Below are 24,049 nucleotides of genomic sequence, written 5' to 3' on the forward strand. Positions count from 1 at the left end.
ATTACACTTTTCCCCCCTTTAAAAGAAGCAGGATAGTGACTTAATAATGTTGCAGATTGACGCTGTGTGCCGTAGACAAGTCTGACCCGTAAATGCCAAACCCCTCCTCCATCCAGGATACAAAAGAACAGCTCCCTATTTATGGTGTAAGCTCATTTATCAGGTAGGTGTGTAGCCATTTTACTCCCCTTATCAGCTTTGTAAATAAATCAGAATCTGGGTCTGCTCCGCAAACAATACACCTGTTATGTTCATACAAATTGTGACAAATACTTTAATTGTACAAGAAGAGCACAAAAAAAAAAAAAAAAAAAATATGTTTAAAAACAAACAAAAAAACATCCTGACAAAAAGTATTTGGTCGCAATATACTTGGGAGTATAAATGCAGAATTATTAGGTTAGATTATACTCTCCAAAATGATCAGTCAGCACTTTACAACTGTAATACAACACAACTTCTTCCCAGTAGGTAATGGACTGACAAGCGGATATAGAGAAACAATAGTCTATATTGTTCACGATTACTTTGGGTGTTGAGCTAGGTATGAAATTCATACATTCAAAGTGTACTACATAAATACTAGTCATTGCAAGACGTTCGGATCAATTGAGAAATTGCAGAATAAAACATGTATTAAACTAACTTAAAACGCAACAGAGCATTGGTAAAAGCAATTGTAGCCAGTTTTATTCAAAACACACTGTACTTCAATCTTACACGGAGGTGTGAGTTTGTAAGAGAGCACAGGCCAGCACAGAGGGGAAGTTACAGAAATATCTGTTCATTCATCAATAGAATCCAGAGTCTTGAGCTGCCCAGTTAGGTGCCTGTAATGATAAAACAAAAATACTTCATTAATCTCCTTTTTCAGGACACTAGTGTCAAAATGTTCAGTTTATTAGTTTAGATCATTTTATTAAGTTTGGGGTGAGGAGCTCAGAATAGATATAACCACTGCAGGAGACCGCTGCTCTAAGTCAATCCAGGCGCCAGTGATGTTATATAAAGGGCACCTCTATCCAGAACATACAACGCCTCAATTCACTAGGAACCAATACCAATCATTATGTCCCTCATATTTGGCTGAATATTTTTTCAGCCCGCAGTACAGCCAACACCACCACATGCAATTAGTACAAGCCTACAGCCAAATCAGCAAACACAAGTCCACCGTTCTTACCTCGGTGCGTGTATTCTGGTTCATTTTCTTCTCTATATTCATCGCCAGCATCTGACTGCGGAAAGACAGACTCTTGGTCTTCTCGATGACTTGCTGATATGGCGACACGGCATTGTTTCCCATGACAACATGGCCCTACAATATAAGGAGAAGAGCGTTACGTGGAGTCTGGCAGTACTTCGGATCAGACTGCCCAAGCCAAACAAATCAGAAGGCCAGTGTGTGGAAGGAGACTGTTCGGGACAAGGATTTACAAGTTGTATATTGTTGATTGATATTATGTAAATGAGAATCCTTAGTGAAAATAGATAATCTGCCAAGAACAGACTGAATGTATACAATACAAATGTTGAATATAAAGAATAGTGATACAGTGAGTTAATGGCTCAAAAGGGGTCAGCGGCAGAACTATTAAATAGGATGGGGGCAATCAGTGCTCACAACCAATTAAATGTTGCAGTCTATAGCACCAAATTCATACTCCCCATGCCATAGTGTCGCCATTAATCCCTGTTTTTCAGCAGCAGAAGTGAAGGTGTACTTTACTGCTTAATATTAATGTAGCGATATATATTTTATTACTGCAACTACAATAACTAGAGTATCAAAATTCCGATAAAAAGGGAACTTAAAAAGATATATTTAAAAATAATTGATTTCTTTTTTTCAATTCATATACACCAAAGAAAAGGATTTGACATTTTTGCTATTCACTCTTCTGCTGCATACAAAAGTTGTGTCTAACCCATCTAAATGCATGCAGTATGAAGGGATCACACTGCCCTGCTTTCACAGTTCACTAGAAGAGACTTTTTGGAAGGCAAAGGGGATGGATCAACAAGCCTCAGAGGTAATAATGTATCTTACATGGTAAGGGATTAGTAAGTGGAAACACATTCCAATATGAAGCTAAGACTGCACTTTGTATCTCTTGTAGTACTGCATGCGATTTCCAAGGTTCTAAAAAGATTCCATTACGTGAACATTTGTGATACAACAGATCTCGCTTAGTTGGCACTTGTGTCAAGAGCTGGTACTTTACCATCAAGTCTGCAGGTTTTTATGGTGTGCGTAAGTATGTGGAAGAACTAATGCTCAAGTCAGTGTAGAGATTGATGAGAAATACGACTCTTCCATCCCAGCTACTAACTGAATTATTACACTAATTAACAGAAATCTCATGGAGGTGAGGATGACTATGGAAAATAAGGATTTACTCCATTAATGATGATCAAAACCACTTTAAACATAATTAACCACCAAAAAAACAAAGTAGTAAAAAAAAATTAAAAAAAAAAATTGTGAAGGTTCTCTAGAGGGAATAAATAAAACTCACCAGCTTGGAGTCGATCTTGGCGTCCAACCTGGCATTTCGAATTAAATTGACAATCCACCGTTCAGCTTCCTCAGGGCTCATATTCAGCTTGTCAGCCAACATACTGGAAAATAGAGAGAGATTAAGAACAGCCATATAAAAACCTAAAAAACACATACTGCCAGAAATGTTATGGTATAAACAAATGTATAGAAAAAAGTAGGTTCTTGTTGGTAACAAGGGTTAACCCAATAAACCAGGGTTACACCAGACTTCTGAGCATTCTATTAAAAGTCAGACAGTAGTTCTTCTTAAATTTTGCCCAGACCTGTTAGGCCAGAGAGATAATTGGTCTGGAATAGTGTTTCTTATTAAGTCAATTAGTAACATAGTAGCACTCAGCTGGATGTTCACTTTGATGTGTCCACACAACACTTGTTCCCAAAACATCACAAGCCTCTCCATACATTAACATGGCTCTTAAATTATCATACATCCCACGCATTTCCATATTCTCCCCACAAGTCATCAAGCACTAAAGAAACAAAGTGCTTGTAATTACACCAGGGTAGGACAAACATATGTACATTTCCTGACAGCTAATCTCTTTGTCCAATTCCCAGCCTTGCTCAATGTTTGATTAACGCTTGTACCTTAATATGCAAATGAGCAACTATCAAGTCATCGATTATGGCCATTCTACCGCTTATGTTTTACAGTTTCCTGCTTTAATTTACTTCTCGGTTGTCTAAAATAAACAATGAGTAAGTTTCAGGCTGTTTCACTCTCACGCTAGACATGTGAGTACATAAACTTTAAAGTGGCTAGCAGGGAGCACAACTGTGACTCATTCAAAGGTTTAAAGCTCAGATTAGGTTTCCTAAATAAGATTGTTCGCTTGCATGAAAACGATACCATGACAGGCAGACGGAAAACACTGCAATGCTGCGTAAAGAAAGTTTGGAGATATGTTAAGACAGGATCCGTTTAGCTAAAATGTTATGAAACGTCCACCAGGCTGGTTTTCTTCGTTTTTTCATGCCATATTCTGACTAGAACGCAACGCAGGTAAATACTCCGGATCCTGGTGCCGGCACGCGTCTGCTGTTTACACATCCAGCAGTATGAAATGTGTGCCTCAGCGAGATGATGCCTGCAACCCGTCCAATATGGAATATAACATGAGAAAGGTCTCTGCAAGCGCTTGTCTAGCAATTTGACTCTTAGGGCTCCTTCAACTTCCCTAGCTAGCTCCTTATACTTTGTTAGATACACTCTCTAGTGGAGCGGATCTAACCGTTACCATATTGTCAGAATGGTCCTCTGCTTAACTCTATATACATTTCTATATGGGCCCCTCAGCTTTGCGTCCCCATTATTTTGGCATCAACAGCTTGATTGTATGGCCCTCCTTCAACTGTGCCCCCCCTCTCTCCCCACTGCATTATTTTGGACACAGCAATTGGAAAGTGAGAGTCACCAAAACGGCATGCGGAAAATTGAGAAGCGGGTTTGGAGGAGAACAATACAGAGATTGCAAGAAACCAGAGGACCACGTTGCTTAGTCATTTATAGAACAGTTAGAAAACATATAAACTTAAGGAAAACGGCTTTTGGGGGATAATTTAGGTAAACGTCCTCAAAAGGTGGACGAAACCTTGTTCTTTCCTTCAACTAAGAGGCACAAGCCTCAAACAACTCATTATTTGTACAGTGTTCTAAAATTCTGCAGACAGTCCGTATAATAATTCATACATAAAACCAGAACAAGTATTCACGCTGGTGATGGAGAGGGAAACGAGAGGGTCCTACACAGACCATACTTCATTATGCTTCTTATAAAGAACAGATGTATACTTCTGACAGGACAAACCAATATACCACCACATTCCATGATCCTTTAGCCACAGTGTGTACGTACCAGCTGTACTGAAGTCTAATATTTGTAAGCCGATCCCACTCAAGCTAATAAATTACTATATAGATAAATGCTCATATATTCTACGAACGCTACTTAGGTGGAATTTTTGTCAAATTGAATTGTAGAAAAACAGAGTCTCCACCTTTAGGCAACTTTAGTAATTGTAAGAAGCGTGTAAAAACCATTAAGACAGTGTCTGCAATTGTAATGACTGAGCACATGTAACCTTGAGTATGGAACAGGGAAATACAATAGAAGGCAATGAATCCAAGGATAAACTGCAGGCCAATGTACACAAAATTGATAATGCTAAAATGATCAGAAGGTGGAAATCCCCTTAAAAATGTCCAGCTTGAAATTTTATATACAAACCATCATCTAAACAAGATGATTTATCTCTCTCTCTCGAATATGGAAGAGGTCATTAAGCATCCAATACAACTGTACAAGGGAAGGGTTACAAACTCTACCCAGCTTTAATATAATGTAACTACTCATGTTTTAATAAATGTTGTGTCATTAACACAACGTGAAGTAATCAGATTTGATTTGTGCTCGCACCAGTGATTTTATTTCTGTTTCTTCCAGTAACACCTAGAAAATGAGAATCACCGCGGCTGTGAGCTACGCAGAGGGGTCATAAGGCACCAGCACCGAGAGGCTAGGCAAGTTACCACATTAGAAGCAAGGGCAGATCGCGGTTTGTCTCACATTAATCTAAAACGGATTGCAGGCTCCATAACGTTTCACAGCTCCACCATCATATTGCTCTTGTAATAGGCTGTGTGTGACGTGTGTCAGGACAGAGCTGTAGAGAATCTTCCCTGAAGTTGCTCAATAACACCAACATTGTACGCTCTAGAGTGCAGCCAATGGGCCAGTAAAAGCAGTGCAGACCATTACACCTATATATTTGTGATTTGTTTATTGTGCGTTAACGAACTCTGTTCTATAAAGGAACTCCCTCAACGCTACAGAAGAATGTTTTACAGAATTAAAAACAATACATTTTATATAGCATTGTATTATCTTAGATTTTATGTTCAAATAACGATCAGGGTCTTTGTTTAATGTGTACATTTCCTTCAGTGATCTCTTGTAAGGATGCGTCTACTTAGGAGCTCATGTTGGGTTCCAAGCGGAAGGAATCAGAAGACGACAAACAAAGTAACAGTGCATCATCTTCTCCTGGTTACAGCTGCTACATTACATTGCAACCCACAGAGCATCAGCAGCACAAGAATGAGCAAATCGGGCTGTATTTAATTGCGTTGGTAAAATATAGAGTAATCCTTGCAAGGACATAGTCTGGACTGGCCCTTAGGACTTTACAAGGCTGATACTATTAACCTTGAGGTACCGCAGCAACACCCCACGTGTGATCCTAGTGGTGTTTAGCTAATGATCTTCGCTCATTTTTTGCCAGCACCAAAAGTTTTTTGTGCACATAAAACACACTTGAGGCAAATACAGAACCTCAGAGCTAAATGAATGGGCCCCTAAGAGGAGGATAACAAAAGTCTTTCATTACTAAGACCTTGCTTGCTGGTTGATTTTAGGCTTGTCCATCCCTTAAAAAAGGAGTCAGTCTGGTAAATGCGCTCTCATGAAATCCCAACGATCCGAGATTAGATTCAGCAGAGCCGTATGTGACCAACTCAGTCTGATGGGCTACATGTACAGTCACTCTCAGTCCAGTTTCAGAGGGGCCTGATGCCACCAGATGAAAACCGTACAGAGAACGCCAGTGTACACGTGGTCAGACACACCCAGATGCACACTGCAGTGAGAACACCAGATGCCACTAGATGAAAACCGTACAGAGAATGCCAGCGTACACGTGGTCAGATGCCACCAGATGCTGCTCTGCTGGAGAACAAATGTCTACATACCAGGCGTGTGGGACAACCCATTTCAGAACCAATTTTTTTTTTTTTTAATCTTTCTAAGAATTATGGTTTATGTTTTAATAACAAACCAAGTAAACTTTAAATCGCTATGTAATTAAGTTATCTAAATCCTGCAAAACACCTGTCCTCACGGGATAAAACAAAATATCCCGTTGCGATTAGGACCATATAAAGTCATGGAAAAAGCTGGGAGATCACGGAATAATAACTGGGAACAAAACAAATGTTCTAAATACAAGTCATAAATAATTCTAAAAAATTACAAAGACATAGATAAGCCGCAATATCTGACAATTGAAATAATTAAACAGGAATGTTCAAAATACATCAAGCAGCCAGATGTGGAAGTTTAACCTCCCCTCGTCCATCCCTTAACTACACTACTTGTATGGGGACCTCCCGTCCAACCACAAGATTAGACTAGGAGTAGAATTACATGCAATGGTGCATGAGATTTATGTAGAGATATGGGATGGTGTACTAGTTAAAGCTTCACCTGATTGGAAGTACTGCTGAGGATGTCCAATCAGGTGCTCTCATAATACAGTTAATATATCAAGGACAGGCTCGGTACAGCTGTCTGCAAGTCGAACACATGGGACCAAACGCAGAGGTATCGTAAGTTAGAAGTAGACATTCCTATCCAGCTACTTACTGACCACCACAAACACACAAATGGCAGGAGTACTGTATATATAACAGATGAACAATGAAGATAGCTGGATGTTTTCCCATAGTATCAGTTGGAGATTATCAGGTATCACCAATCTCTTCTAACTGGAAGAATTTGGATGCACTATTAGAAATAACATCTGCATCTGTGGAATATCATTTCTTGTATAGAACATTTCAATGTTTATATTCACCTGCATACCAACCACCAACCCTACACCATGCCAGGCCACCTGCGGACCAACCACCAACCCTATACCATGCCAGGCCACCTGCGGACCGACCACCAACCCTATACCATGCCAGGCCACCTGCGGACCGACCACCAACCCTTCACCATGCCAGGCCACCTGCGGACCAACCACCAACCCTTCACCATGCCAGGCCACCTGTGGACCAACCACCAACCCTTCACCATGCCAGGTCACCTGTGGACCAACCACCAACCCTTCACCATGCCAGGCCACCTGTGGACCAACCACCAACCCTTCACCATGCCAGGCCACCTGTGGACCAACCACCAACCCTTCACCATGCCAGGCCACCTGTGGACCAACCACCAACCCTTCACCATGCCAGGCCACCTGTGGACCAACCACCAACCCTTCACCATGCCAGGTCACCTGTGGACCAACCACCAACCCTTCACCATGCCAGGTCACCTGTGGACCAACCACCAACCCAATACATGCCAGGCCACCAGTGGAACCACCACCAACCACTTACTTTGATTGGAATTATATTTTGGAACTGGGAACCATTTCTATTAAGAACCATTTACAACAAACTGGATTACAGGGCTCTCAGAATGATAGGGAGATATTCAATGTTTATGGTTCCATAAACTTTATTTATTTGCATGTCTGATTTTTAATTGATGTAGTAATGAATACAAGACAGGTTTTTTTTTTGGTTTTTTTACTATATCATTGGCTGTATTTGGTCTTTTTGGTAGAGAGATTACAGTTTTTGTTTGGGAAGTAGGATTCCTGTTTCTTGCCTATGCTGCATCCTGAAAACTCTTCTTTGTTTTGGGCACCAGCGGTGTTTTCAGTGTGCGGACTGATTATTTTATATTAGATAAGGAAGGACCTAGAATCAATTGATCGTGACTACAATGAGATCCAGAATTTAATTATAAAGGAACATTTTGAGAACCTTAATCTAAGACCACATGTTTCTTTCAGAACAATCTTAATAAACACATTTTCTGCAATACGGTGCAGTACTAAAAAACTTTTCTTTTAAAAATCTCAAAGAAGCAGCAGCCAAGTAAACCAATGCAGTGAGGTTTCAGCGATACAGTAAATGTATAGTATGGGCAGCACGGTGGCGTAGTGGTTAGCACTTCTGCCTTACAGCAATGAGGTCATGAGTTCAATTCCCGACCATGGCCTTATCTGTGTGGAGTTTGTATGTTCTCCCCATGTTTGCGTGGGTTTCCTCCGGGTGCTCCGGTTTCCTCCCACACTCCAAAAACATACTGGTAGGTTAATTGGCTGCTTACAAATTGACTCTAGTTTGTCCGTCTATGTGTATGTGTGCGTTAGGGAATTTAGACTAAGCTCCAATGGGGCAGGGACTGATGTGAATGAGTTCTCTGTACAGCGCTGCGGAACTAGTGGCGCTATATAAATAAACAGTGATGATGATGATGATAGTATAACAGGACAGATATCTGGAACACTCAAACATTTCTTTGCTGTAGTTTTTGCCTTGGAGCAATAAAATATTCCGTCAAAGTCAGATGGCAGAAACTGTATGGTCATCGCGCGCGCAACTGTATGGTCATCGCGCGCGCAACTGTATGGTCATCGCGCGCGCAACTGGTTTGGATGCAATTAGCCCCACTCTATTCAGCAGGCTTTCATCTATAAAAGTGTAAAACCATGAAATTACCTGATGCTTATACATTGGTGGATGCGGCAGAAAGTCTCAAATATAAAAAGTCTGGCGTTCTCGATGAAGTCTTCCAGGCACGCTACAAGGAAGAAGTCGTTCACGAGCACCTGAGGACAAGGATTACAGCGGAGATTAGCGAAGCACAACATGCCCACTTAGTGTGGGCTATAACACATGTATGTTGGTCACAGGACAAGTCCTTTGTCATTTACATATTCTATACAATAGTCAATGCTCTCTCCTGAACCCCTAAACTGCACTAGATAATCTTCCCTTTTACCTCTATAATAGTTGACCGACTAGGCCTGGATTCCCAGAAGGAGCTGCTAAAAGGGAGCAAAGTGCAGTAACAGCACCCAACCGTGTGCTCATTAGTCTAAACTGTACAGGACCAATAACAACGTAATATTCATATGCTTCTAAGTGATACTATACATTTAAACAACCTTAGTAAGTTGGGAGTCTTGTGCTGGGAGGCCAACCAACCAATGAACTACATCCTGACCAGCCACTGCTTGTCTACAGTCTTAAAGCGGACATATTGCTCTAAGGCGCACAAACTGGTAACAGCGTCTACATTCAAAATCCCTTAAACACATGACTGGAAATGGGGGCTTTGTTCAATGTTCAGTGCCTGTGGGTGCTAGGCAGCCGTGGACATCCCTGGGAATTTCCTTAGGTGTGTGGCAGGGAAGGTCCAGCTTAGATGAAGTGTACCCTGATCTATCAGCAGCTTACATCCAGATAACATTAGCTGCAGCAAGGGGAACACAACAAACTAAACAAATTATTCTGCTCATCAATACCCTCTGCAGCTAGATAAAACCACTTTTGTCATTGTGTGCGACACTTAGATTTGCAATGAGTGTCACATACGGTCAGCTGTCACCACGAAATTTGCCAAAACAGTACCATGACCCCGGCATTCATCTTCCCAACCTCGGGCCTATCCCAACTTACTGCACATGAATACATTGTACCCATGAACAGGGACAGCACAACCTGAAGGAATAAAATATAAGAGAAACAGACCTGTCCTCTGGACCCTGTAACTGTGTAGGAGAACTAGTGGATTACACTTTGGGATAAATATTTAAGGTGGTGCACACTGAGTAAAAGTAACTAGGAGAAGAATCATGCCCATTGTTCCACTACATAATGTCCATAAAATAATAAAATAAATTACACTTCTATGAAGAGAAAGCTAAAAAAAAAAAAAAAAAATCCTGGCAAAACGCCAAAATGTGATAATCGGCTGGTCAAAAAGTGGGGAAATCTATATAGATATATTTAGGAATTCACATGAGAGGGGAAAACGGCTTGCTAGCCTGAAACTTGTAGCTCCACAACATCTGGATGGCCAGAGTTCATAAGTCTGCAATAACCCACATACCAAGCACTCCTATAAACAAAAAGACTCATGTAACATCTTTCACATTTTACTTAAAGAAAAGTATTAATTAAATGCAAAACAGTTTCAGACGTGTCCATACGTTTGCCTGTGAAAGTGTCATTTAAGCTGTTCTGTAGCTGTATGGTGATGGGACCAAGAGAGAACAGTTATTCAGCTAAATGAACATACAAACAGGGAGAACAAACTACTGCATAGGGTTTAAACCTTCATGTGTGTATTTACACATTTCTTGTAACAATTGTACAAGTAGATCACAGCCTACTTTGTGACTAACGATTGACAATCATCCACATGACTCAAGTCGTTGACATTATGAAGTTATAATTTCTCCCCACTTCAAAAACCCCCTAGCTTAATAACTACAGAGAATGCATAATTGTGACCTTTCCTTAACTGATTAATGCTGTCATTTTACCATGTAAGAAGCACTGCACAAACACTGGGAACACTCATCTACTTCCTTCTAAGATTGGTCACCAGTATTAACAAGCCTGCTCGTTAAAGTCAGGTTTACCAAGTAGCTCGCCCATCACATCAAAGTGATGGCATACTGGTAGCCAGGACACCTACCCACTCATGTGAGTAACTGTAGAAGAGAGCCGACTGAGGAGCTTTGAACCCATCAGCGAGCATGTATTTCTAATTAAAGAAGACTGTTAGTGAAGCAGGTTTACTGTACTAATGCTAAACAGGACAAGATAAGTAACTTGCTTTATATAGAAGTGGTTAACAAACGCATGTGGTCAGGTTTCAGTAGCCCATCATTAGGAAAAATATATTTGGGACTGTTGACTGTGTGAGAGGCCTTGACACACCAGTTTGTCAAAATGCATCCTACCAATTCCAACAACCAATAAAAGGTCTATTGACTCAAAATTCTCCAGGTAGCTCTATCTGAAATATAACTTGCCAACAATCTGAAATATAGATTGAAAGGAGGTGCTTCCAGAACAGCGACATGATGCACATTTACACTGGATGAATCAGTTTATGGGTCATTCTCCGACATCTATTGACCCAAAAATGTATCTACTAAAGGATGTACAGAACAACTTTATTTAATACTTATATTTATCAGGTTAACCTCTGCAGCTACTTACAGATTCACACTCTCTTAATTTCTTCTGTGCACCATCAAAGTCAAAATTAACGTATAAACACTCCACAAATTCTGTGATCGGGTCCTTGTAGGTGTACGATTCCTGCAAGAAGAAGTGAAACAAGTGCTATTTTATGACATAAGGCTGGAACATTAACCCTCTGCTTGTGAGCACTTCCTGTCTGTCCCATCAACCTTTAAAGGCACCATTCCCCCTTCGCTGGCTGCAATGTCGTCACAGACATTGTACTTGCACCAAATAAAAGCACAACACATTTAGCGACTACCAGATATCAAGGTAAATAGACCAACAAGGTGACCGCTAACTATGGCATCATCTGTCTGTGCCAACTGTACATAGTCCCTGCCTGTAGGTTATACAGTGCCAAAGAACTATGCAGTACCTTATGTTTAAACCGGTACATACCACACTGTACGCGGGCTCTTGTCGCTTCGGTTACTACATCAAACTGATGGGAGTGTGCTTTGTAGTCTTAGCTTGTAACAGTCTCACGTGTGAGATGCACATCCATATAGCGATAATAAGACATAGGTTATACAAATTACACTCCAATCAATGGAAATCAATCATTGGAACTGAACAAAAAGCCTTTAAACAAAAAGGAAGATAATTCGGTGTCCTCCTGTCTAGTGACACAAGGATATAAAGAAACATTCCCCGTACTGACGCTTCTCTCTTACCTGCTGGATAACCTTCACCAAGTCTTTTAGGACTTGCCTCCTTTTCCGGACGTCTTTGTTGGTGATAACAGCTGTGGTCAAGTACCGGAGGATGTGTGGACACATGGTCTGTATGGCGTTAAGGTAACTGAAAAAACACAACAGAACTCCGGATTCAGGTTCATCAGGTCGTTACTGTAACACTTACAATGTGAATATATTTACAAATTTCAGTCGGCAGTGACAACAAATCCACCTAAACAAGGATCAGAGTAACTTGCTGTGTAACACAGTGAAACATGCAAATAAGAAGGAACAATTCATCCCTACTGGAGCGCTCTGACCTACATAGCAGAACACTTACATTTATAGGGTCACAGAAAGTCCCGCCAACGTGTAATATCCTTAGGGGCCAATTCAATTCCCTCCGAATTAGCGCTGCGTTAAAGTTATTACGGTAATTTTAACCCGGCTTTCTGCTTGCAGCCAAAATGCCGGTTTTGAAACTACCGTAATAACGACAATGCGCAGGTCACGCTACTCTTACCTGTAACGCGTCTCATTGAATTCCCCCCTTAGAGATTAAAGTAGATTACTTTATCACATATATACATCATAATAGGTTGCATATGAATCTGGTCAATGCCATCTTGATAACCTTAATAATTTTAAAATCAGTTTTAATAAGACTCTTCAAGTAGAATGACTTTTCTCCAATACATTTTCATAAACATGATGGGTTACAACACAAGGTGTTGAGGAAAGTTCATATCACTTTACCACTGACCATATGAATACGATTGACAGATTATTAATGATATTTAAGGGGAGTCTTTATAAAGCAACTTATTCTAAACAAAATGTACAGATTCCACGCACACGAACAGCGAGCACAACATCGCTCCTAGAAATCATCATCATCATTTATTTATATAGCGCCACTAATTCCGCAGCGCTGTACAGAGAACTCACTCACATCAGTAAAAAAATAAAAGCCAAATGTGACGGATGCGTTTCGGTAGCATGTGGACATCTGTACGGCTCTGTTTTCTTTTCTCGCTCTAGCAGACAAAACGCGAATGGCAAACAGATGTTCCATGAACTGGAGGCTTAGAGAGATTGGCTTAAACTTTGATGTGCAGCTGTAATCTCGGGCAATACAAGCTACACACAAGAATGGCTCCTAGTCAGGTAGAAAGCACCATAAAACTGGAGTAACCCGTTCCACACCGAATTGTATAAAGTACAATGGAGAGCAAAGTATAAAGATGGAATCTGCAGAGCACACCAGCCCCGCTATTTGGACTTCTAGCTATTTTTTAACCATAACCCTGATGTTACACGTAACGTTCTATACCAGCACCCCCCATGTGAATCTATGCAGAGGTTCATCTTGCTACATTATAAACACGTAAGTGTACATTAACAGTCTTCGAGTGGTGGGCAACAAGCAGCCCCCAGCTCCTGCCCGCTGTATTGTACCACTTCACCACTTTTAACTCTGCACTCCAGCTACCAGCCCTCCTCCTCGAGAACCCTCTTCCCCGTCCCCCTGTCCCCTCTCGCTCCCTCTGGGAGTTTTCCTGTCACCCGTGCCCTCCCTCCTGGGCTCCGTCGTATGCGGACTCTCCCCTCCCCCTACCCTAGCGTTGAGCTCATTGAGTTACTGTACTGTGCTGTCTCACCTCGTATTGTAATTTTGTTTGTCCCTGTACGGCGCCACGGACACCTAGTGGCGCCCTATAAATAAAAATTAATAATAATAATAATTTGTAGTGTGTAACTTGATTACATTGCCTGTTGATATGTTATTACAGATCGGTGTCTTTCTTTGATTAAATGTATTGTTTTATCTTATTGCCAAGATGAAAGGTAATGAGTGGCCCTTTTGAATGCTGGAGGGCCCCACCATGCCCCCACGAAGCGCATCAGGCTGCCCATCACTGCTCTTACAGCAAATTCTTTTACTCAATGTTACGTAAAGCAGACAGTTTCTTCTATGTTCCCCTTTTTCACTTGTCTGTATGACTTTTTCCATCTTCTGGACCAGTACACGCTTTGTCCGATACAAAATCAGCCTTCTACCCGATCTCCACACTTTTTTGCTAATAGTAGTTGCAGATGAAGGATTATGGATGTTGAGGTGTATTACGTAGCATATCTAATATATAAAAGCCTAGCGGCGTGTGTCTGTGTGGCGATGAAGATGACAAGAACCTTTTTAACACCTTAAGTAGCTTGATTTGACTAGAATGCATGAGTATCATGCACGGGTTAACCTGTCTGTAATAAGCCTCCACCCGAGATTAGTGACATATAGACCACAGCTAGGTTAAAGTAACGATCACGGTATAGCAGGAAGTACATCACAGAGGCAGCAGTATAGTTTCCTACCCAATTCTCTGATCAGAAAAATGTGCCAATAATTGTACAGTTTAATTAGGTTCTTCAGGCTCTGCTATTTCACATTTCTTAAAACCTGTAAAGCAGATATTTCTATCAGTATTGTAGTAAAGTTGCTTCTTGTGTACTGATCACTGTATGGTAAAGGGAATGGTCCAAGTGAGCGCTGTTTCGGTAAATAAGTGACGGACAAGAACAACGCAAGGAGCCAACCGGTCGCATCTAGAAGCTGCAGGAAGGGAAGATGTGCATCACCCAACCGGACACCCAAAAGTTAAGCACCAGCATTAATGTTTGTGCACACTGGTTACTGGGAATTGTACAGCCCTCCGTCCAAATCATTGAGATTTTTGAACCGGAAGAACATTTTAATAAGAAAGTAGAATATAGTCACTGTAAATTTTAGAGACCAAGCAAAAAACCAGATACTATAAATGCATGTGTAAAATATATCTCGGGACAGGGGTGCTCAAAAGCTACTAACGGGTCATGTTCTCAGGATTTCTGTATGTGGAAACAGAAGGGATAAATGGTGACTCATAAAAATAGATAACTTGCCTGTGCATAAAGAAATCCTGAACACATGAACTGTGAGTAGCTCTTGAGGACTAAGTATAGGCACCTCTGTCAGACAAGGTTAGTTAGGATTGTACACAGTGGCAGTCACTGCTCTATTTACCTTTATTGCTTAAAATGAGCGCTGCCCAAGCAAGACCAGCTACAGAGGTTTTAATGTACACACAATATACTGCAGACCTCTCCAGGAAGGAGGAAGTCTCAAAGCAGCGTTGTTGAATTCATGACAATACTAAGGACATAATTGTACTCTTGTGTCGACTAATTTCTACTGTAACTTAACATGAAAGCCAGTAACAAAATATAGGTTTAATACATATTGTACTACAGACAAGAAAAAAAAAAGAAAAGAGATTACATTGCTCTTTACAGAGCCTACATGTGTACACTATAGGACAGTTACACAAATTAAATCCAACAGCCGTGCATGTGGCTAACTAGTCAGACAAGATGTGAGAATGTTACGATGAAAGTAGAACTAACCACATATCAGCATCTAACGTTCTTTATAATCAGTTGCTGTTAATCAAGGCCCTATCCATGGCCTGCGGGCAGGAGGATATATGAAACATTTGTTAGTATTTATAGGACCAGAAAAGAGCTGCAGAGTTGTGAAACAGCAGATGCACTTTTCCTCCCAAGCCTTTGGTTGGGTTTACAATCGTTCACCTACAAACAGAGCATTTTAGGAATTCACCACAATCGTCCAAAACGATCTAATGCGAGATAAAGCTGTACTACAAGTGCAGGCAGGTTTACAGACGTTATGGAACTACAAGCTTCAGCATGCCTTCAAACCATTGGGTAGTAGGCAGCAACCTGTAAGCTCTACAGTCTACATGGAACTTAAAAGCCCCAGCATGCAATGAGAGCCAGAGACTGGCTCAACAAGTTTTATATAAGGCATAGGTTGATAGCCTCAGCTAGAATGTAATTCATCTAATACCAAGTGTGTGTAGAGGACAGAAGATGAATAATCTGAACATTCTTTCAAGGACAGAAAAATACTGCGTCATTTAATAGGGTTAAAATAAGTCTCTTAATGCATCACTTTCGTGTTTTATGTGCAGAGTACAGCAGACAGGCTGGGAATTACAACTCATTACTCAAAAACCTTCACCTTTTATTTTGTATTGTGGACAAGTAGATTCTGGTGTTCCACAACTCCAAATTCCATCAGGAAAAGGGGTCAATAACAGACCTCAAAAACACTTCTATCCCCCTTGGAGAAACTGTTTTTTACAGTATTGTGCAAGACAGTATCCAGTGAAAATATGAGTTAATATTAACAGATAGTGGAGGTCTGCATGAGGCTTTCGGAATGTCAGGCCGCTCCTATACTAAAATAAAACTAAACTGACATAGGATTGGGCAACAACAGAAATGCATTGACTCATTAATGGAAAAAGGGCACAATGTTTTAGGGCAAACATGGATCCTCTGTCTGTCCAGAAATGCTAGAGGCTGAGAATCCATGGTCTGGGCTCAGAAGCACCACACAAAGAGTGTCTCCTGCACTTATATACAGATCAGCTTACTTACTGGGGCTGGTAGAGGAACAGGTCGATGATATTGTCTCGCCCCTTGGGATGGTTGAAGAACACGAATAAAGACCAGTGTATGAGCCAGGTCCTGTGCTGAAGAGACTGGAGTGGAGAACTGACGGACTGGAAAGAGAGCATGAAAAGGGTGAGCTAGAACATGTAGTGCGCTTGTAGAAACAGCTCAAGAAAGAAAAGCAATCACTACCATTGCATAAGCCCTGCTATTTAGCCAGCACCCCTCAAATTAACCTTTAGTAGGTTCCCCACTGAGACCATCAACATAAGCTTCCATATAAAACACCCCTAGCGTAGCTTCTTGTACTGCAAGGATAAATTTAGTCTAAATCTGAAAGCCGGCTCACAATGCTTGGTCTTGGAGCCAATTGTAAACATCAATGAGTTTCTTGAGGGATGGGGGGGGAATGGCTAGATAACATGTGAATATATAGCTTTCTACTGCTATGATAAATACGACATGGCAATAAAACGGTTGTCCCATTTGAAGTTGAGATGACCAGAGATTTCTGCCTAAAGACCACAAGAGAAGGTTACTTACGTTGTTATCTATGGTTTCTTTAAGTCTGGTCAGATCTTCCATAGCGGCGTCCCAATTCTGCATTAAGATCTCTGAAGCCAGCTTTCCCCAGAGAGAGCTGAGGGCATTTCTGTCTGTTGAAGGAACCTGTTACAAAGAAAATGAAGTTAGCTGTAAGAACTTTGTTTTATGTAGTAGAACCTTTCACAGCACAATCTTCCAGCCTCACATTATTACTCTGTTCTGCCAGGTGACCCATCTTCTAGCATCGAATGCTCCGGATGTGGCATCACCCTCTCATGACACAGCCAGTCCCATACAATTGAGCAGTCCCCTATTTATCGCACACCACACTCCTCCTTTGTAACATTCCTATTACTTTATTGTGTTACAAGTTGTTTCTTTTCACAGAAATGTATTAACTGTGCACATATAGATAGATTAGAAATTGCACCTGTGGCTTACACATGAACTTTCCATTTAATCATATGGGAAATTAAGGGGAAGTGTTTCCACATCAGCACTGAACTCATTTCTCCGCCGTGAGCCTCCATATATCACCGTAATGTCCGACTGCACTAATTTCTGGGTATTAAGTTACTTGAACATCACAGACTTTCCTGCAAACCTTTATGGAGCGAGAGAGAAAAAATAAGTGAGGCGACACCGTCGCAGAGTGCCCACATGACCAACACGTAGGCACGCTCTGGGCAATTTAATCTGCCCTTAAGTCTGTAAAAAATGCTCTGTAGGAGCGAGGATTCCAGATATTAAACAGCTATAGTCATCAGAAATGCTGCTGAACCTGGTAATCTCAGGAGTGTATATAATATTACTGTTTGTAGATCAACGGGTCAATTTTTAGCTTTGGATGTTATGACCCTTTAAAAGAAATGGGTTTTTTTTTCCCCGATCCATACACCGCTTAACCCAAACCAAACGAGAGGCATTCAGCGACTTCTCTGCGTATATGTGATGGGTGGACTGTAATATGAAATACACCTTAAGGTAACAATTTTGTGGGCCGTATTCAGCCTATCAATTCACTGTGCTTCACTGATGTCCCTACTTCCAATTGAATTGATCATCAATATTCACGAGAATTTAACCCAAGCCCATAAAACTACTGACTATACTGTGTAGGTGATGGATCCACTTAGGTCCATTCAAAAGTAATTTGCAAATATGCAGTACTCAAACTACAATAATGAAAACCAGGCCTAGCGACCTTGCTACAAGCTTGCCAATTAAATCTCTATGAAACAGAAGCCCATATCCCCCCCAAGATCAACAGAAGCACCCACCACCCACTCTGCTCCGTCCTGAGAGCAGGTCTAGTTATTTTTTTTTTTTTAAATCAAGCTCAGTTCAAGTCTTCTGAAAGCCAGGGTAACGCCGGGGTCATAAAGCTGTAATTTATACAACACTGAACTACACTAGGTCATTCAAAGTGTCAAATTCTAATCTCAGAGAGCAAGTACAATGAGCCTTTCATAGCTTCTGTTTCTTCAGCCATCAGTTTAAATGAATCTTCACCCAACAAACTAGTCCCACAGTGCGTTGCTGCAGCAGTCGTCCTGTTTCACACAGAAGCCTGTCTCTCTTTCCGATTCACTAGCGATCCCTTATGTAGCCGCTTCAATACAGACAGGAACATTTACAAGTCATTTCGCTGGGCGACTTGTAATATATAATTAACCGTTACGTTCCACTTATTAGTTTCAGAAAGTGAACATTTAAATTTAAAACCCATCATTGTCAATACAGTATTCTATAGAGTCGTAGGCAACCTGATAAACATTAAACTTTTATTCCAAGCAATGCCACATAACAGAGAAAATATGGGCAGTGAGTTGTATCATCTAGGTTTGGGTACCTTGAATCTACCATGGCATTTATATGCACGCACCCTCCCCAGTGGAGAAACAAACGGACTATTGGGAGCCAGGGACTGGATGGAACAACAGGCCCTACATAGAACATTAATATAAAATCTTCTCATGTCTTTGTTAATTCACCAACTTGAATGGATAACGTCAACATACTTCTTTGTAGATATAATATACAAGCGCTCCCAACATATGTAGAGACCACAGTAAACAATTATATAGAAAAAAAATTATGGAATACCATGGCGATATATTAGTATAGTAGGGAGTACATTACACAATAAATAGGGGCAGATTCAATTTGGCGCAAGGTGACGTGATGTGACCATGGACTGTTCCGGGGAAACAGAATTCTCCCAGAAAATGCCGCTCCTTTTCCCTCGCATCCAATAGAGGTGCATAGAAAAACGAGCCGAGATTTCTTACTGTAATAACTGGAAATATGAAGAATCTGGTGACGTTCAGCTGCACCGGATCTGTCCTATTGGCTATAACATGGCTGGGCTTTATCCAGGAGTCCAGTGGCCCTGGTGGCCTAAAAATCAAAATTTGTCCACACTGAACTGCATTGGACAGAGAAGGGGAGCGGCTAAAGCTGGGTACACACTACACTGTTTTCATCCAATAATCGGCTCAAACAGCCGACATACGATCGCTCGTTCAAAAGTCGGGTCAGTGTGTGCAGTGACACAATGGTCGGAAGTCTGCCCAAATGGACGATTGTCGCCTCATTTGGTTGGTCGTACAGTTTAATATTTTCAGTCCAATCTCGTTTCCGCTGTGTAGTGTGTATAAACTTCCGACCGATCCACAACAGCGAGTACGAAATTACAGTCATTGCTCACGACAACATGGCTGTAAAAAGTCGCTAAAGGGACGTCCGCTCTTCCCTTTATCGTCCTAAACAAGGCCAGTGTGTATGCAGTCCATGGACCGAGTGATCGGAACATCCATCGCATGTAAAATCGCTCGGCATAAAAAGTTGGTCGAAATTTCTGTAGTGTGTACCCAGCTTAACACTGAGTCAACTAGTAAAACAATGTGATTGGGCTGTGCACTGCATGAACATTCCTGGGTGTTTACCAGCACTACAAAATGTGAGATAAGCCCAGCTCACTATACAAATGAATTCCTTCTAGAATTACTTGGATGAGTAAGGTGGTGAAAAGTGAGTTGCAAAGAATGGATTCTAACCAGTGGCGTTTTTCATTAAACTTCCGTCACTATCCCTGACTCACTCTGGAGGGATGAGGATTAATAGGAGATGATCAAGTCCTGCAGGAGGTCTATGCCAGGCTGTGGACAGACCCTGGCAGCCATGTATTCAGCCCATTCTTCTACACAGATTATGGTGACAAACAGTTATCCCAGGAGAATTAGAAACAGATTAAACCGATACAATGCTTAAGGTCACGGATGTCTTTTCTTCTCTCCTTTAACAAACTGATGACTTAGTGTTTCTGCAGAGGCTGTACGGTAACATCCGTATTGTAGACAACACAAAACCACCTCAACATGTGGCTGACAGCCTTTGTTCAGTGCCAATTATAGTGGTTCAGCCGGGGAACAGATTTGGATGTCTGTACCATTGTAGTTAGTCATGTACAATACAGACTCTGCGTTCACTGCTGGACAGACAGCGAGCTTGGACTAGGAGACTGTCCCTACTTGATATTAGGATTTAAACTTCTGAAGGATTAACTTTCACAACACACCACTGGCAACAACAGCCAGGAATACAGACTACTGAATCTAACTAGTATAAGCAACAAACATTTGCAAAATCTATTTTTTATTTTTTTTTAATATATATTTTTATGACAGCACATTATATCGATACAGGGATAACTAAAGTGGCAGTGCGAGTTTCTTCAATTAATTTTAATCGGAAGCTCAACTGAATAAGAATTTTATGATTTATCTAGTTACTTCTCCTGATGCAGTGGATTAGTTAGTAAAAAAATAGTGTGAAACTGAGGATTTAGTGCATTTAAAAAAAAAACAAAAAACCCCACTAGTGCGGCAGAGGAGACGCGTTTCCCAAAGAGTACAGCGTTCGTACTTTCCTGTAGAACGCTGAAGTTTATCAAGTTGTAAAAATGCAGCTTCCCTAAATGCTGATTTGACCAAAAAAAAAAAAAAAAATCTTTAGGGGGAGTGTACACTCACATTGCACTCTCTTGATAGGGATCCCCGAGGAGCCAATTGGGGTCCCAACATGGGCAGACCAAGACTCGTAGCTTCTTTATCCAACAAGGGCATTATCACCAGCTTTATAGGTTATCATTATTACATTGCAGTAATATGCTATTTGTATTATTAGACTGCTAATTCATTTAAAATATATTTATCAAATAGAATTTTTATTTTTTAATCCTGCAACATTTTTAGTGTATTAAGTTTGTAATAAAAAACTTGTTTTTGCACTTCCCACAACAATTTACACACTAACTAATATAGAATCCATTCCTCTACATCAGCATTGTCTGAACAGGTTTAAACACTGGACATTTCATTTAAACAGTGAAAACACAAATATCAACTCCAAAACTTTATTACCACAAACGATAGGACTATTCCAATGTATTAGAAACATCAGTCTCAGCTTTTCCTATAATGTATACAGATTAAACTCCACACACTCACTAGCTGCCGGTTTACGAGGTTCTGCAGCACATTTTTGCAATGCTCGTTTTGCTTTTTAAAAGCAAAGCTTCATGTGAGCTCCTTGGCCCGACTCCATGTCATTACAGTTGGCTCTGCATACTAACCTTTCAGGCGAGGATATGGTAGAATAGTTTCAATATCTGGATTTTACAGGGGTTACCTTAAGTTTCCATTTGCGAGGGGAATGGCACATTCAGTCACTGGCCAGCAACAATAAATTGACTGTGCTGAGCCCCGAACAAGACATTAAATCTTCATTCTCAAAATTCACTCCCAGCATTAACAAATGATATGAATAACCAGCTCTTTTCAGGGCCTTGTAATGAAACCACGGCTCTGGTTTTATTAACCTCATTTAAGCTGTTTACATTTCCCAAGTAAATGACTCTTACGCTCTTAAATCCGTAGTAATATTCAGCAGGGGCCTGATGGAAGTGGCTGATAAGGAGGCCAGGCCTCTGTGGGACATTACTGACGATTACCTTCAATTTGCCAGTCTGCTTTTCAACATTTGAATTTTGTGCTGTAGATTTAGATTACAATCTCTGATGTAGTCCACCTGCCCTACAAATGTCCCACGTCCTTTAAGTGCGGCGGGGACTAGAAGTTTAATGTATCCCATCTGTACAGAATACAGCTTCACCCATTATGGTTTATAGTAGCAGAGCGGAAAAAAACAACCCAAAAACCTTGAAGAAATAGCCAAGAATAAATATTTATAACTGGACCTTTATAGCTAATAAAATACTTCTAAGACAGACGAGTGTAGGGATTGTCGCAACAAGCTCTATATACGAAGTGATCCACAAATCCAATTGTGATTTGTATTTACAGTGTTCTCCCCAGCACCTATTTCCCAGTGCTCTACCCGGCTCTTGGAGCCCAATAGAGTCCTATTGTAACAGGATAAATCATTGTTTCTCCTATTAGATCAGGCACTATGTGAGCACTCAGCCAGCAGTGTGTGTGTTAGACCACCAGTCTGACCAGTCCTGGCGGGCATGGGCAATAGCCGCCAACATTTTTCAATATTATTGCAAAGTATTACAACTGCCCCCACCCGGCTGCTTCTTAATGCCACCCAGTTGGCCACATTTTCTAGGGAGAACACTGGATTTAGTATTACACATTCCACAGCGCACAGCTTCAGAGTGACAGCGCAGGGCTGTCTAAACGGTACATCCACAGACTGAGCAACAACACAGACAGATCCAATTGTAACAGACAATCCTGCACTTCCCATGCCATTGGTATGTCCCCATATTACAAGGCAGCAGAATAAATAAAAAAATCATTCCAAAAATTAAGGCGTTTCAATGAAAAGCACTTATGTGTCGTGTTTCACAGAGAAGACGTAAGAGTGTATTAGTGCAGGGGAGGGGGGAGTCTCAGGTTCGAGAAACTGCTCTTTAATAAGAAACATTACGTCACACTACAACTCAATCTCTGCTCTCCTTGGGAACACCATGATGCTTGTGTTTCCCTAAATACCTAGCTTGGTCTACACCTTAGAAGCTTGTTGTCATCAGGATATACAAGTTATATGCTGGTTTTAGCACACATGCAGCCACAGTAAAATAAATGCCTTTTTTCAGGTTCATTTTAACAATGACCATTACAGCTATGAATGTTCCCAAAACAAAAAAAACGTACATGCAGCAAGTTACATTAGCAGTCCTAACAATTACATACAGAGTGCCATGTTCTTCCCTGCTCACTTCTAAGCAGAAGGACATAGAACACTTTGCTTTGGTACACTTAGGGGCATATTCAATAAGCCGGGGTGCACTCCCCGGCCATGTAACATTGCGGATTTCTCTTTTCCCTCCATAGAGGTGCGAGAAGACATCTGATGTTGAAGCACCGTAGTACCTAAAAACGTGTGCAGCCATAAGGAACCGCACAAGGCAAATCACAGAAGAGACTTTTCTGTGATCACACACAACACAAGTTGTAACATGGTGAAATATTCGTTAGAGCCCATTATATATGGATGAAAAACAGAGCTCCCCGAGCACTGACCATGTGTCACAGACTACGCACACTGGAAGAGAACACAACAAGCCAAATCTGTTGCACACGTTTCATCACAAACACACAAACCTAGTAAGAAAGCACAAACCAAGCAGACTCACCAGAACCCTGAAGAAGTACAGGTACTCTGCCGCTCCGGAGTAGTTTCCGCACTCGTACTGGAACTTGGCGTATCGGTACAGCGTGTCCAGGTACTCCTGTCTGAACTAGAGAGAGGCATGACATTGGATGCAATGGGCGACAGCTATATATTGGCAGACAAGTGCATTTAAAAGTGACCTGACAAGTTTGTGTAAAAGTCTTA

The 24,049-nt window shown here is 41.1% G+C and overlaps 1 protein-coding gene across 1 annotated transcript in view; it reads right to left on the reverse strand.

Moving 5' to 3' along the window:
• Nucleotides 1-668: 668 nt before the first annotated feature.
• Nucleotides 669-24,049, reverse strand: part of EIF3E (eukaryotic translation initiation factor 3 subunit E) — a 29,856-nt gene continuing 6,475 nt past the window's right edge. Inside the window, exons 5-13 of the mRNA XM_075213961.1 lie at nucleotides 23,847-23,951; nucleotides 17,177-17,302; nucleotides 16,619-16,743; nucleotides 12,119-12,245; nucleotides 11,418-11,519; nucleotides 8,901-9,010; nucleotides 2,520-2,622; nucleotides 1,184-1,318; nucleotides 669-830 (exon numbers count right to left, since the gene is read on the reverse strand). Coding sequence (XP_075070062.1) covers nucleotides 792-830; nucleotides 1,184-1,318; nucleotides 2,520-2,622; nucleotides 8,901-9,010; nucleotides 11,418-11,519; nucleotides 12,119-12,245; nucleotides 16,619-16,743; nucleotides 17,177-17,302; nucleotides 23,847-23,951 — 972 coding nt within the window. The 3' untranslated portion in view covers nucleotides 669-791. The remainder of the gene's footprint in view (nucleotides 831-1,183; nucleotides 1,319-2,519; nucleotides 2,623-8,900; nucleotides 9,011-11,417; nucleotides 11,520-12,118; nucleotides 12,246-16,618; nucleotides 16,744-17,176; nucleotides 17,303-23,846; nucleotides 23,952-24,049) is intronic.

This window comes from Mixophyes fleayi, chromosome 5 (genome assembly GCF_038048845.1).
Source record: "Mixophyes fleayi isolate aMixFle1 chromosome 5, aMixFle1.hap1, whole genome shotgun sequence".
NCBI lineage: Eukaryota > Metazoa > Chordata > Amphibia > Anura > Limnodynastidae > Mixophyes > Mixophyes fleayi.